The 15,347-nt window shown below is 43.2% G+C and overlaps 1 protein-coding gene across 1 annotated transcript in view; it reads left to right on the plus strand.

Moving 5' to 3' along the window:
- The first annotated feature begins 477 nt into the window (after window positions 1–477).
- Window positions 478–15,347, plus strand: part of LOC113409647 (cadherin-13) — a 746,582-nt gene continuing 731,712 nt past the window's right edge. The window contains exon 1 of the mRNA XM_026663796.1: window positions 478–602. Within this exon, the coding sequence (XP_026519581.1) occupies window positions 558–602 (45 nt within the window). The 5' untranslated portion in view covers window positions 478–557. The remainder of the gene's footprint in view (window positions 603–15,347) is intronic.

Consider the following 15,347-nt stretch of genomic DNA (forward strand, 5'->3'; position numbering starts at 1 on the left):
CACAAAATATAATCAGGATTTCTGCTGCACTGAAAAACTCCACTATGTTGCTTTTCCAGGGCTTGCAAGTAACTAAAGCTGCAGTGGTCATTTTTTTGATTTATTGAAAATAAAGCACACCTTATTAACATTTTAATAAAGAGAATCTCTTTGCACCGGTGCTCTGAGTTGCTGTTATTTCCCCCTGTGCAATTCCATTCTCTGAAAGAGCAAAATACTAATGAAATCCATAAAGCATGATTTGTAAGACTGAAACTAAACACACACATTCACCAAAGCCAAATGATTTCTAAAGGTGCTGTGTTTGTGAGAGGTGCTTGCCCAATATGTGTGATGCAAAATGGGGATGCTTTGTGAAGAAATCATCCTTGTAAAGCTATTGGTTCTGGTCATCAGACTCTATCCAATGCTTTAGTGATGATGCTGCTGATCTATTTGGGAAGTTGGCTGGCTCTCAAGGCAGAGTCTCTTCTCAAAGGCTGTTTCACAGTGAAAATATGCTCAGTGCAGCCGAGTGCATGAATGAAAAAGCCTCCGGTACCGTCTAGTCTGGCAAAATGCAGCACAAAACTCAACTTACTCTGCCCTTTCTACTATCCCAGGTAAGAAATGGGATTTTTTTTTCTTGCTTTCATTCATCTTCTCTCTTCTGCATTTGGATTTGGAAGTATTTGTGATTCAGGTCTGATTTCTGAGTAATTATACGTTGCTCGAATTACTGTTGAAGGAGGCAAGATCTCTGTTATAAGGCAGTTGCCAGGAATGTAGAATCTCATATCTCCCTGATTTACAATTACAACAGATTTGCTCTGTGATATGTAATAATGTTTTCCTTTCAGGGGGAGTGTGTGTGTGTGTGTGTGTGTGTGTGTGTGTGTGTGTGTGTGTGTGATCTTTCAAGTGTTTCGGTAGCAGCAGCAATATTTTGTCATATCAAATCCTGCAACTTTGATATGCCCTTTTCCTCTGTGGCTTGTGCCGGTTAGAAGAGTCTGTTATAGACAGCTCACCTTATTTACTGCTTTCTAGAAAAAAGATGCGGATGGAAAAAAAAATCCCCCCTCCACCTCTTGACATGTATAGTACTCAGTGTTAGTGACTTACTATGTAGCCTTTCCCCTTATTAACTGTAATAGATCCCCTCTGCCAGAAAGCAGAAAAAACTCCCAGCCTTGAAACCCAGGGGGCTGCTCCAGCCCTGCTGCTTCTGTCACTCAAAGCAGAGGCACTAGCTGAGTTCTTTCTTCTCTCTACCTTTTGGTTTCTTTCTCCCTCTTTCTCCCTTCCCCCCTCCCCCCATACCCCTTTTATACGTTTAGTTTTGAAAGCACCGTGTGATGTTTGAGGTTTCTTTATTGGTGTCCGGAGTGAAACACATATTTTGTCCTAGTAGCTCTGTAAGCTCCCATTGAGGGAAAGCATCGCCGGCTCCCCTTGAGATAAAAGTTAATTCCTTTTTGACTTGGGGCTTGAACGGCTTTGTTAACCCATAGGAGCCCGGCGTGTGTTGGACTGCTCGTGCTTGGGATGCTGAGTCTGTGTGTGCATCCGCGGTCTCTGAACGGATTTTAAGCTTCCTTTTACAGAATGAGAGAGAATGGTGAGGGCTCATTGCAGGGAAAGCTTTGCTGCTGAGGGGAGGCATGCCGAGGGTCTGTGAGCAGAAGGCAGCTGGATAAACTGAGTGCATGCTCGCTGTGGCTCAAGGGTGGGCATGCTTGGCTTCTAGTGCAACCTGTCTGCAGCTGGGAGCGCCCATGTGGGTGGCTGGTGAAACTACGGTACAAAGTGAGAATTGGTGTCTTGCTGGGAATTTGCTTGAGGGAGCGGATGGGTGGGTTCGACTGCCTGTGCACTAAGAAGAGTCCCACTTAAAGGGAACAGCAGAAGAAGAGGGATGGTGCAGAGTCTGGTTCTTTATAAGTTGTGTGTAAATGCTGCTATTCTAGGTCACGTCCATGGGGCCAAGATACGGCGGTGATGGGAGCATTAGGAATGCTCATGCTGGCGATGTGTATATGGGAGGCCACATAAACAACGCTAGGCTCTATGGGCTGCCTGGATGGGCATGTAAATGGGCAGGGGGTCAGGCGAGCTAAGCTGCTAGCTGAGGCTGCACACATGGGAGCGTGGGCATGCTGCTGCCTGCGACTGGCATGGCCTGAGGCTCTGGGACTGGCTGGCAGTGCCCGCGTGGGCATCAGGTTGGAGATGCTGCAAGAATGGGCTGAGATTCAAGGGCTGGCTGGGACTGAACGGGCAGGCAGCTGGGCAAGGTCAGCTGCCAGCAAAGGCTGAATCATGGAGAGAACAGGTGCTAACCAGAGAGGGTGCAGTCTGGGAACACCCAACGCTGCAGCGGGAACCTGGCTCATGCACTGAGCTGACACCCTCACCCAAGACTTGAGGACTGCCATCTCCACTGCATTTCACCCTGCTTTCTCTGTGACTTCAGGCTTTTCCATCCTGTGGTTTTTTTAATGCATCAAATTAGTCAGCTCAGGCTTCTGTTCTTATTCAAACAGTCCTCTTTTGTCAAGAAGCAACAGGAAGGCACCCTTTCAATAACACTCCACCAATGGCCTGTTGAGAAAGGAGCTTGCATTTTAGAGTCAGCCAAGCACTTCATAGTCTATTAGTGCCCTATCCTGCAAGGTACTGAACACCTGATCCTGCAAACCACTGTAGCACGTGCTTAACTTTAGGCACGTAAGTAGCCCCATTGAAGTCACTGGGGCTGCTCACATGCTTAAGTTAAGTAGCTGCTTAAGTGATTTGCTGAGTTGGGGCCAGAGAGTTGAGCATAATACAGGATTGAGTTCTTAGTGTTTCATAATACCCAGTGTTGAAGGGGGTTCAAACTGTGATCCATCCTCTCCTATCAGGATGGGAAGGTTTAGCAGGCAGTCTACCTAGGGATTTTTTTTTAAAAAAATGTACTTGATTAAAAAAAAAAACCTATAATGTCAGCAAGTGAATTCATTAGGAAATCAGTTCAATTGGTAATAAGAAAGTGTACACCTGTTCTGTTGAATATAGTCAGGGTAAAATATTAATTGTTGGCGATACATGAGACATAGACAGTGGGAGGGGAGGGCAAAGGGGAATTATTAAAATGCTGTTCAGATATCCTCTTAGACTCAACGCGCACACAGAACTTTCATGTGACAGGAGGAGTAAACAGAAGAATGGGAGAAACAACATATTAAACAAATGTAGCCATCTGGCACTGGTAGTGTTTGTAACACATTTTTGTTAGGTATTTTTTTTTTCTTCACAGCAGTAACAACAGTTACTTCTATAACCTCATGCTAGTGGAACTAGCAAAAATCAATCCTGATAAGCTGCTTTCTAAATAATGAACATCAGTAAATGCAATACTTTTGGGGGACAGTGGAGGAAAAGCATAATTCAATTTCAAAACAACAAGGGATACATTTGGGGGAGGGAAAACAAAGCAAATCTATACTCTGCAGAGTACATTCCCGGCCATGAGAATATTAAATGTACAGAGATGAAAGTTTTATATTTTTATTTTTTCAGGTCAAAAGTAATTAATAAAAGAAAATCAGTCTTTTAAAACATAAATTGACATTTTTAAATAGTCAGTGGTTGACAAGTACAGGCTAAGAGCCAATTTTCCAGACATTATACCGTCATCCTCGTTGGCCAAGTGTACTTTATGAGTTGGTTTGTTTGGTGAGGGTTAACCTATATTAGGAAGATGATTGATCACTGGATTTTAATTTGCTATCCAAAAGACAGTCTACTTGATGGGATTGTTTTACTATCATTTATGTCTCTCATAATTTGATGGAGGAAGACTGTTTCTCAGTATCTCTATCATGTGGCTAAAGAGGACATATTCTTAGGAGCCCATCGGTTTATGGTAATCTTTAAGATTTTGCAGGAATATGTGCACTGTACAATTTAATCAGTCTGAAGCTGACAGTGAAAGTTTGGAAGGTTTGCTAGTAACTTGCATCTGTGCATTTAATCATAAAAAATACAATCGGGAGTAAATACCTATAGATGGCTAAATAGTTCTCCCTACATAGAAAACTTAATTTCACCAAAACTAATATTTGCTAAAATTTACATACAAAAGTTTTATTTGTAGGAAAATATAATTCTTCAAGGGGGTTGCTTTGGCATGTCTATGTACTACATTGAAATATGGACAATTGAATCCAACTTTATCATCAGTTTGAAACCAACAGTATCATCAAATGGCTGTCAGTAGGTTATACAGATAATTGTTCTGCTATAGCTTACAATATAAGGAAGCTACAGTGTTTGAGAATTCTAGGAATCAATGTGATGTCTACATATATTGTTATCAATATATATATTGAATAGCTAGTTCCAGAACACATCCTTCATACATACACACCAACACAGCTGTAAGAATTATTCAGCTGTCCTTTATTTTTCAAATTTCTCCAGAAGAGGGCTCCATGCACAGCATGAAAGTTAAAAGTAATATCTGAAAAGCATTGGAAGTTGAGCAGCTGCAGGAAAAAGAAGAATCTCATTCGCAAACAGAAACTCTGTAAAAATAACTTGAAAGATTTTGCTCAAGTTCTAGTCTCAAACATTTCCTTCTTGTCTTGTTATTGCATCTGATTTGATGGCATAATTAGGGTTACTTATAATTTCAGAGGCCTACATCGAGAAAGTTATGTATCATGTAGTCGTACTTGGGACTTTACCCTTTTAACCCGGAACTTACTGGTTGAGTACTTTATTTTTGCATGCGATAGCACAATAATGATTGGACAATTTTCTTCAAATGTCGCTTTAAAAAAAGGCCTTGTTCTTCCATGCCAAATGTTATCTGGATTATTTTTTTAAATCAGTGGAGTTGTATCTGCTCATACGTGGTGTGAAAATGACCCAGGGGGCTAACACTCCTGCTTCTGTGGACAGTGCCAAGGAATTTTTAACATCTCACTCCGACGATGGTACCTCCAAATAATACAGTGCCTTGTAGCATCATGCTGTGGCACTGGTTTAATACCGGCTCAGAAGGAAGCATGACCCCCGCTGAATCATCAATGTCGCTACCTGCAGCAACTCTGGGTTTTCCCTTGCACAGGATCTGACCAGACCCAACAATTCTGGCCATGTGAGATCTGAAACAATCGCAGGCCGAGATGGTGTGGCAGTTGATAATGGAAATGCTGCTACAACTTTATCTGTAGTGTCGTAAATGGTACCGCTATAGCAGAGCACATTAAATATTGCTGGATCTTACTTTCCTTCTCTGCAAGATATTGGAGATGTATCTAGTTTATTCAAGCATTTAGTGGCATTGATAAGACGATGAAATTAGTTTTCACCTAAGTCCTGTTGTGCGCAGTGCTTTTGGTGTGGCAAACAGGTGACTTTACAACCTCTCACTGCATAATGAATATTGGAGTAATTTTGGTTTGTCAAATAAAAAACAAGTACATTGGGAAGTAGTCTCTAGTGACTGCTACCCCACGGAAGGAGCAGGAGCTTTTAGTGTTGTACAGCTAGCTACAGGAATGACTATAACTGCCCAAACAAGTTGGCTCTCTTCCTTTTAACATGTGAAGACAGAGGAAGAGAACAGAGCTGTGATGGTATAATTCCCACCCCCCACCCCCCCGTCAAGGGACTTATTTTTTTCATTTATGCATTTCTTGTCTTCAGCAGCAACCCTCTTGCTGTCAGGATTTTGGCTTCAGGCCTTAGAACTGTTAGGCCAGAGTAAGACATACGTGCTTTTCTTAAGGGCTCTTCCTCTAGGCTAGGATTTGAAGCAGAAATGCAAGGATAACAGCTTTCCTCTTCCGATTTCCACTTGGCGATTCCTCCACCCCCACTTCACCATGATAAATGCTAGTGGCCAAATTCTCTTTTCATTTACATCACTGCACTCCAGTTAACACAGAGTGTCACCTGTGCAACGAAGAGGGGAACTTGTTCCTAAGCATACAGCTAGCTGTCCGGTGGTCTGATTTCAGGTCACTTTAGTTGTCCTTCCTCCATAATGTTGTTAGTGGATAGAGGTCATAGGACATTAGATGCCACACGAAAAGAATGTAAAAATACAGGATTGTTGGTTCCCTTGCTAGGCACCAAATGCTGTTCTGTTCCATGAAGAACCATTGATTGACAGTGTCATCAGACTTTAGCCTACTGTTGAGATAATAGTGTAGACTTGTGGTATGGATTGTGTTATCTCTTCTAGCAAAAGAATCTGATTGCTCAGAAAACCTTATTCCTTTTCTTGTGGAGTGAACTCATATCCCCCATTACCATATCAAATATTCAATTCTATTTTGCACTATTAATTTTCTTGGAAACAGTCCTCAGAACAGCTTTAAGGGGTTTCAAATAGGGGGAGGCATTACAGTGGGGGATGGGGAAATTATTTATAACTCTAAGGGTATGTGAGAGAGACTTGCTGGCAAGCATGAGCAGAGAGAGAAATTGGATTTCTTAAAGCTTTTAGCTGTTTATTGTGCAAAAGAACAATCATGCGAGTTATAGTGAGGACTTGGAAAGCTGGAAGCTAGTGGCCCCAGTCCTGCAAGTTCTCCTAGACAGATAAATCCCATGGATGTGGGGCCTGCACAAGAGGAGAGATTGGGCATTGTGGAACAACTTGCAGGATTGGGGGTCTTTCCATTGTAATGTTCAGCTGTCTGTATTATGCATGAGTAAAAAGGCATTGTAACATTTACTGAAATTGTGGAAAATATCAGGCTGGCTACTTTATACACAATTACCCCTTTGCTTTACATCACCTTTGCATAATTTAAACATGTCAGAAGGGATTTTGATCAAACTTCCAGAATAGAAAAGACCTCTCTGAGGTGGAGGATATTGAGCCCCCAGGGGAAATTTTACAAATGTTATGAGTGCATGAAAATTCAGTCTCCTGATGTCACCTTAACTAGACCTTTCACTACCGTGAAAATCACTGTCCACATTCATGAGGCCAAGGTTCTCTGCTGGTGAAATTGGCATAGATCCACTGAGGTGCTATGCCATCGTGCATCAGCTGAGAATCTGGCTCATTGTATATAAATGTACATGGCTGGCTAAAACAACACACGTGGGGCGTGCCGTAGAGTTCAAGACTTACCGTTTGTCAAGCTTGCTTCCCCCCCCTCGGCAGACTGGTGTTTTCAACTCTCCCAGTGTCCGGCGGCAATCTTTGAAATGCAATAGTTGCACACATACTCCCAGAGTCTAGCATTAGTAACAGTTTTCCGGGAAGAAATGGGGCTCTTGAACAGCATTCTCAAGCCAGTTTGCAGCAGGACCTGTGTCTTTCCTCAGGCAGGTTTCCTGGATCTGAATGTAGGCATGAATCTCCCCAGAGACAGCCCCTCAGAATGGCCCTAAGGAACACATTTTATCAAATGATAAAATAAACGATGGGAACTAACATCCTTTTGAACCATGCACCACTAAATCCGGAGCTCTGAAAGCTGGACGTATCACCGCTGTATCGTTGATGAAGCAGGAAATCCTAAGCACCTATGTCTAAGCACAATGAGACAGGCTCAGCCATCAGGATTTGATAGGCATTTCCCATTAAATTACATTTGTTATTTTCATGGCTGGGGTTTTGCTGAGTCAAAAACCTGGACCTTCAGAGGAGCCATGTAATGGGAAATGGGGACCTTTTTGACTCTTCTGCCCAGTGGGGTCCGAGTTTTCAGCTGTCATGTTGATTGATTTGGCTAGACTACTAGCCAAATGTAACCATGGACAGGTTAACTGCTTGCAGAGACAGAATCAGTGGCCTTACATGTGTTGAAAGAGACACAGGTGGCACCTGCTGAAACAGGTCCTCCTGGAAATTTACATATGTGAGGGAGGGATTGACGGCTGTGGCTAAAAGTAAAGGGATGAGATTTGTGAAACAGGCATCTGTCTGTCTAGGGGGACGTTTATATCACAGTAGTACAGGAGGGCTGGAGCCAAGTGGCTTTTCCCTCTTCCTAAAATGTCTTGTGTTCTCATAATTGATGAACTGATGGAACTAGCTGATGCTCTGAACTCCATAAACTCTGCTTTTTGAATACCAAGAGCCTTATTAACCTATTAATGTACAGATTTTGGTGGTTTGAATACAAAAACACCCAGGGCTGGATTCTATCACCCTTTACACATTTTCAGTAGTACCTTACTAGGCAGTAAGGTACTCCTCGGGGTTAGCAAGGGTGTCAGAATGAACCCTAATAATGATCATAAATGAGGGGATGTATATTTGAAATGCTTCTGTTATGAGATGGATAGTGGTCTGACATGCTCTTAGTTTGCTGTGCTGACTCTTTATTTTATGCTGCTGTTCTAATCGTGACACTTTAATAAAAAAAAAGAGCAGAACAATCTTTAGTTTTAAATCCACTTACCCTATTTGTGGGATGTGTTCAGTCGACGAACAACACAGGAATTTCAGTATTCTGCACAGTAGGGATATTGATTATTGCAGTGTGTCAAAGAGAGGCAGCCTTTCAGGTGTCACTTTCATAGCCACCCCCGTTGTATCCGGAACAGGGTGGGGGCAGACAGCTATGATCTGCGAATAAGCTGTTATTTAGTGGAGGTGACTTTCCGCATCACATGTCTCTTAAACTTAGCAACAACCATTTCTGTTAATGATGCTGGGCCAGATTCTCAGCTGGTGTAACTTGGGATCACTCCATTGACTACACTGTAATTAACGGAGCAAGACCAATTTACCCCAGCTGAGATGCTGGCCCACTGTGTTTACAAAGCGTGATTACTATCAACAATACATATTTCCATTATGCATCTACTGGAGTACTTATATGGCTCCTGTTCCCATGCTATCTGAGCACCTTGCAAACAACAATGAATGTATCCTCACTTCCCTAAAATAAATGCTGAGAGATGACAGGCAACATTATTTTGAAGTGGGAGACTGGCTTTGCCGTCTGCCTGTTCCATTGACTTTAGCAGTATTATATTAGTTGACTAATGATGTAGGCTGCTGTCGTTTTTACTTCTGGAGGTTGATTCAGTAGTGACAGTTCATTGTACTGACCAAAGATTACTTCTGATTGGCTGAAGCCCAGAATAAATTCCTTTTCTAGGTCGATCATAAGCTAGTTAAGGTACACATTTTTAAAAAAGTCTGCTATGCTTTTTTTAAAATATAATCAGTCCTGATTGGCCAAAGTATTACCCATTCAGCTGATGCCATTTTGCATTTGGTGTACAGTAGGAGCTATTAACAAGGGAACTTTTCATTGTCATTACCACACATATACCCTAGAGATCTGCTGTTCTAGGTATAAATGAACACAGGTGATACACTCAGATATCATTTAGGTTAAGTGAGTTGCCCTAGGCCACTGAGGGAGTCTGTCACAGCTGAGATTAGCACTCAAATTCAAGGACCCCTAACTATGCCTTTTTGTAGTTAATTTGTGGACTGGCATGGAAAATTCAGAGCTAAAGATTTTAGAAAGGCCACCTTAAATGATTATCTCTTCCTATGCCTGATGTGTGTTTCAGATGAGGATTCAGTTTTCTTCCATTTGCTTCTCAAAAGTTTTATTTTGTGCCTTTTTTCCTCCTTCCAAATACATATAACCTGTTTCTTAATGACTGTTAATGGGAGCTAAACACATACATTCATTATGAATGGCTGAACCAGTTTGGATAAAGTAGAGACTGACTTGATCCTTTGCCTAGAGCTCAAATTGAACCGAACCCAAACTGTTCTTCCAACTTTTATTCTTCACTAGTTTTCATTTTTGTGTATCTCTGCACTTATGGGTTCCAGCCAGGATCTGAAGCGGATGTGCCAACATACAACAAGAGAAGCTGCCCTTGTGTTATCTCCAGCCTGACTGGAAGCCAGAAGCATCAGAAATCATCTTTAAATTTTCTGCCTCATTTTGCAGGCCACAGGAAGGTCAGGTAGTTCTTCTGTGTGTTATCAACTCTAAACCTACCTCCACCACTCCTAGCAACTGAAGAACTGACCTGTTTGCAAGGAATAATTCATCCTGTGTATGTCTCAGGTGGGGATAGACTTGACCAAAAGTCCATTGAAGTCAGTAGAAAGACTTTCATTGACTTCCTTGAGCTTTGGTTTTTGCTCAGACTCTATGTTTGGAATGTATTGCTATTTTACTTGGAAGATGAGTTCTCCGTACAGCAAGAAAAACAGATATATTTGAGGAAAGTCAGATTCTCTTAGTACCTTCTACAGCTATTAGTTATTTTTGGTATCTAACCTGCAGATTTGCTAGAATTACTTCGGTGTCAAATAATAGCATTTTGCTAATATGGCTGGCAAATCTGACCTTTGGTTCACAAATACAGATCACAGTGATTTAATCTCATGCTTTTCTGCTTTGTTTTTCATTATAACTGTGATCAAAATGCTATTTACTATTATTTGAAGACCTTTTTTCCTGTTACCACAGATACCAGCAGCTTTGCAAGGAGAAAAGTGAATAGCAGATTTCATGGGAGTCGCTCTCATTTTCTTTGGGAAGTATAGATGTTAGAGATGCGTCCCCAACTAAAGCCTGAGTCCAAATACCCGGGAACTTTGGAAAGTTCAGATCTGAGCCTTGTGGCTCAAACTCACCTCTTTTATTTTCTACCAAACTATTCCAGTATTTTGGCTGCACCTACAGTAAAGTGGATTTTGCAGGCAAGACTTTGTGCTAAGTCTTGTGACTATACCATTAATGGTTTAAAGTTCTTGAGCTCCTGGAAAGTCAAGAGTACCAATATATGATTTAGTAATAATTTTCTTGTTGACATAGTTGTTGAATATACATTCCTTTTCTTGTGCTGACGTGGGAATGTGAGAAAGAAGGTTAAACTCTTACGCACCAAATCAGAAAGGAGAAAACAAAGTGGAATTGAACGCCCTGTAATTTTGGTGAGGCCACTGGCAGGTGGGAAAATAGCCCCTTTCATCCTTGCTGGACCTCACTGGTCCACATTGAGATGAGAGTACAGGACATAGTCTGGCCCTGATGCATGTGAATGAATACAGGTAAATCCCAGCAGGGGATCTACCTATTTGTTTACACGAACAGATTCATTTCCCTTGTGCTGGGACTAGATTCAAATCTGAACTGGAGTTTGCAATAAGAAACATCAGTGCATTATCCCAGCGATTTTATGTGCAAGCATCAATGCACTGAGGGATGATAGAGGCAGGAAATTCTATCCCTTATAAACTATCTGTTCCCTGGCTTCCAACATTTATTAACTTCCCAGCGAAGGAATGTACTTTTTTTCACTTCTATATATTATGGTTTGGTGTTTTTCATTATCATTTGCCCTATGTATTAATGGACAATATTTATCTCTGCCTGCTGCTTTGAAACCTTTGTGTGCATGGGCATAAATCTCACCCTAGCAATGCTTTGGAGAACTTGTTGCAGCTGCAGAGGAAATAACCTCCCTGCAGGGCAGGGCCACAGGGAGTGGAGGAGAGAACAGGAAGGGACAAGTTGGGGATAGGATAAGAAGCTAAATCAGACTTCGTTGAGACGGGTGGTGGAGGTTGCAGCTCCTTTAATGCTGTGTGCCCCCATCTGTCAGTCACTAGCCAGGGGGTCTCTGGCTTGCTGTGGTGAAACCATCACTAGCCCACCCAAGAGACTAGCAGGTAGTGGCAGGCTTTGTACCACACACAGCATGTATGATAAGTAGATATAACCCTGGTGGAAGTGAGAAGGCGGGGAAAGGACCGGAGCCAGTTGGGAGATCATAGTCTTTGAGAGGTGGGCTCTCAAGAGAGGAGCAGACCCAATGGTTACCGGTGGGTGGTGTCAGGTACAGTGGGCATTTTAAGGTGGCTGAGATTGGAAGCAGATTATTTTAGGGTTGTGTAGAGGGTCTGCTTTGAGTCTGGGCCTGAAGGCCCCATTTGTGTGACCTGGACCCAGTAACTTCACTCGTAAATCAGTCCTTCGCCTAACCCTCTTCCCTTCCTTGGTTGCCATTTCTGAAAGGCCAGCTTAAAGCGCAGAGAGGAGAAATGGAAAAAGAGATCTGGCTTTTGGCAAGCTGAGCACTGTGACTGCCTCTCTTCAAGGCTTTTAGTTTTGTCCGGAGTTGAGCTGTATTAAAAACAAATTACAGTCCAGGCATGCAACTTATAAACTATTAACTTGCTTTTGAGACTGAGTTTTTGCAGAATTTGCTTGTGACTCGTCTGATTCATCTTGCCGTGCTAGAGTTTAAGTGCCAATAAAAAAGAGAGAACACAGCAGAGTTCAAATATATTTGACCTTTTCTACTATTGCCAAGAAACAATTGAAATATTGGTTAGTTACATCGCCGTTTATCCTGTAGCCAGATCTACAAACAAGGCGCCGTTCCTTAGAATTTCTGTCCCAAGAGACTGGGTAGCACAGGGGACTGGTGATAAGGAAACACTGCCCTGCTTCCACTGCTTTGCACTTTGGCTCATCATGCAAACATTCAGATTTGTGTGTTACACCCATTGTGTGTAAATGACCCAACAAACCACAAGGTGGGGAGGAATCAAGTCCACTGACTCTGATTTCTCCAGGTCACTGGTTGGAATGTAGTTCAGGACCACAGTGTCAAAGAGACATTACCAGTTCATGGTTGTGTTTGTGGTGGGTCTTGGTCCATTTGCTAATGGATGGGGACTGGGTGGGTCTGAATCTCAAAGATAATCTCTACCGCAGCTGGTTTCATGGATCAGTAGTGTCAGTACAGAGGCAAAGGCCTTGTCTATTCTGTCTATGGAGTGTGTGCTAACTTCACCTATAGGGTTGTGTGTTAAATGGATGTAAAGGAGTTTTGGGTTGGTAGGACACAAAATGTAACTACAGATCCACCCCCCTCCCCAATCTAAACTTGTCTCTTTCCAAGCTCTTTCATCCTGTTCTAACCTCTTAGAAAGCAGCAGCAAAAGTGCACGCAGCACGTCTCTTGCTGCACGCTGCATTTTGTGCCAAGCTAGATGCAGTGTCATGCAGCGAACTCTCTGTGTATAGAGTGACTTTCCCCTCTCCCTGCACAAAGCCAGAGCATGCTTTCTGTGTCCAAGGGGGGTGCGGCTGTCCCTCCGCCCTTCCACAGCCACTGTTCCAGGCTATGTGCTGAAAGAGAGGCTGCTGCCCTTTTGAGGTTTTAGGTACAGGAGTTGTGTAATTGGGAATCCTTAGCCTCTCCTTGGCTCAGTCTTCCCTCTGTGTGCTGGCCTATTCGAGGTCAATGCAGCGGGAAAGAAGAGCCCCACCAACTCCGGGGCAGCTACTCTGCTTATGTCTCTAGAGGTGAGTGAATTTCACCAACAGCGAATCTGAAACAATCTGCTTAAATAAGGAGAGTGTGTCCTTTCATTTCCCCCCCACCAGTAGTTCGTGGCTTCTCAACAGTTTGAGCAGGTAGCAATATTAGTGGCCAGAAACTAATTCCCCATCCTTTTTATTCTATGTTTAGACTCCTTAGAAATGAGATTGATACTGCCAACGCCAGGGAATCAAAAAACAAAAAAAACCCCCAAAACCACGAGTCAAGCTCCCAAATATCCTGAGATTGGCTTAAAATCATGATCAAATAAAAACTCAGCCACAATCAACATGGGGTCCTTTTCTTTGCCTTCTGGGTTTTGCACCTTTAGGGTTCATGGTTTCAAGCTCTTTTCTGTAACTATCACTACCCAGAAACTGTTTTTAAATGAAAGCTGAGATTCTCACCTCGCCACCAACTATCTCAAGCATCGACAACATTTAATCTTACTCAAGAGATCGCCCCTGGACCAAGACCTTTTTCACTTGATAGCAGAATGCAGCGTTTCCTTGGGTTGCATCATTTCCCCACGAATCTGAATCGTAAGGCAATGTACGTTTTCCCCACCACTTGGAATTTCCAGGTTTTGGGTCAACCATTCCTTGTCACCAGCTATAATATGAAGACTGTGCAGGCTTCCTGGCAGATAGGGTTGGTGTATTGGGACCAAACATTCCTACAGTGTATTAATTTCTGCAAGCTTCCAAGAGATTTAAATATGAAGGCAGTCAATTCTGATCACTGTACTTCAGGAAGGAAGCACCTCTGCAAACAACTTTAAGTGAAACAATGTTAAACGAATCCAATTTTCCCATAAGATTTAATGTAAATGCAGAGGGTTAGGTTCCAAGGAAATTTTTTTTAGGCTGACAAAAGACATTCTATACTGTACAGCACTGTACTGTGGTTGGGAAGTGCCCCTGGCTTACCCCCACACAGGCACAGCCCGCTGCAGACAAGGACGCTAGGAAGCATCTTCGCAGCAGCAGCTTCCCCGGAGAAGAACAAGCGCCGACTTTGCCCGGGGATGCTCCAGGCCCGCCTCTTCCCGTCCCTGCTCCACTCCAGGCCCACCTCTTCCCACCCCCACTCCACCTCCTCTCCGGAGCACGCTGCATCCCCGCTCCTCCCCCCCCCCGAAAGTCCTAAGCGCCGCCCAACAGCTTAGGACTTTCAAGGAGGGAGGGGCAGGAGTGGAGACGTGGCACTTCCCCACTCCTCTCCCTCCCAGCGCTTCGTTCTCAGGACTTTCTGGGAGAGAGGGGGAGCAGCGGGGAAGCGCTGCATCTCCATTCCTCCCTCTCCCTCCCAGAAAGTCCTAAGCGCCGCCAAACAGCTGTTTGGCAATGGGGGAAGCGCTGGGAGGGAGGGGAAGGAGGCGGAGAAGAGGAACTTGTGCAATGCTCCCTTGTAAAGTCGCTGCTCTTCCACAGAATCTTACAAGCAGTGGACAGAGCAGGCAGCCAAACGACGTTATAAGGGAGCATTGCACAACTTTAAATGAGCATGTTCCCTAATTGAGCAGCGACGTAACTTTGAAACAACATTAAGCGGGAGGAAGTTAAGTGAGGAGTTACTGTAAAGAGAACCAGTGTGAGAACATCCTAAACTTCTTTTCTCTCTTTATAACCTCATCCGCCTTGAGCTGCTTGATTTTTTTTTGAGTATTTACCGAAGCACTGTCAACATATTTTCTTCAGGGTCACAGCGCTAGACAGTCTTTTGCAACACACAGTGTTTACTTCAAAGCTGTTAGTGATTCATTAGCTTACAGTTCCAGAAATCTTTTCCAAAGGAATCACTCATCTCCCTAGAGTGGCAGAGATATTTTCAGGCCGGCTATGCCTGTTATGGGAATGTTTTGAAACTTGCCTGGCTCACATCATGTGCCAGTGACAGTGCCGAAGGCTGCCAATTCAATAAAGTGTTGAACATAGATTCCATGGGAGGTGCCCTGCAATATTCATAGACATAAGCAAATAATAGTTCATCCAGACTCTTGAAAGACTGACTGTGCTTTGAAAGAATTAGCC

The sequence above is a fragment of the Terrapene carolina genome, unplaced genomic scaffold (assembly GCF_002925995.2).
Source record: "Terrapene carolina triunguis isolate 2854851 unplaced genomic scaffold, T_m_triunguis-2.0 Scaffold33911, whole genome shotgun sequence".
Lineage (NCBI taxonomy): Eukaryota > Metazoa > Chordata > Testudines > Emydidae > Terrapene > Terrapene triunguis.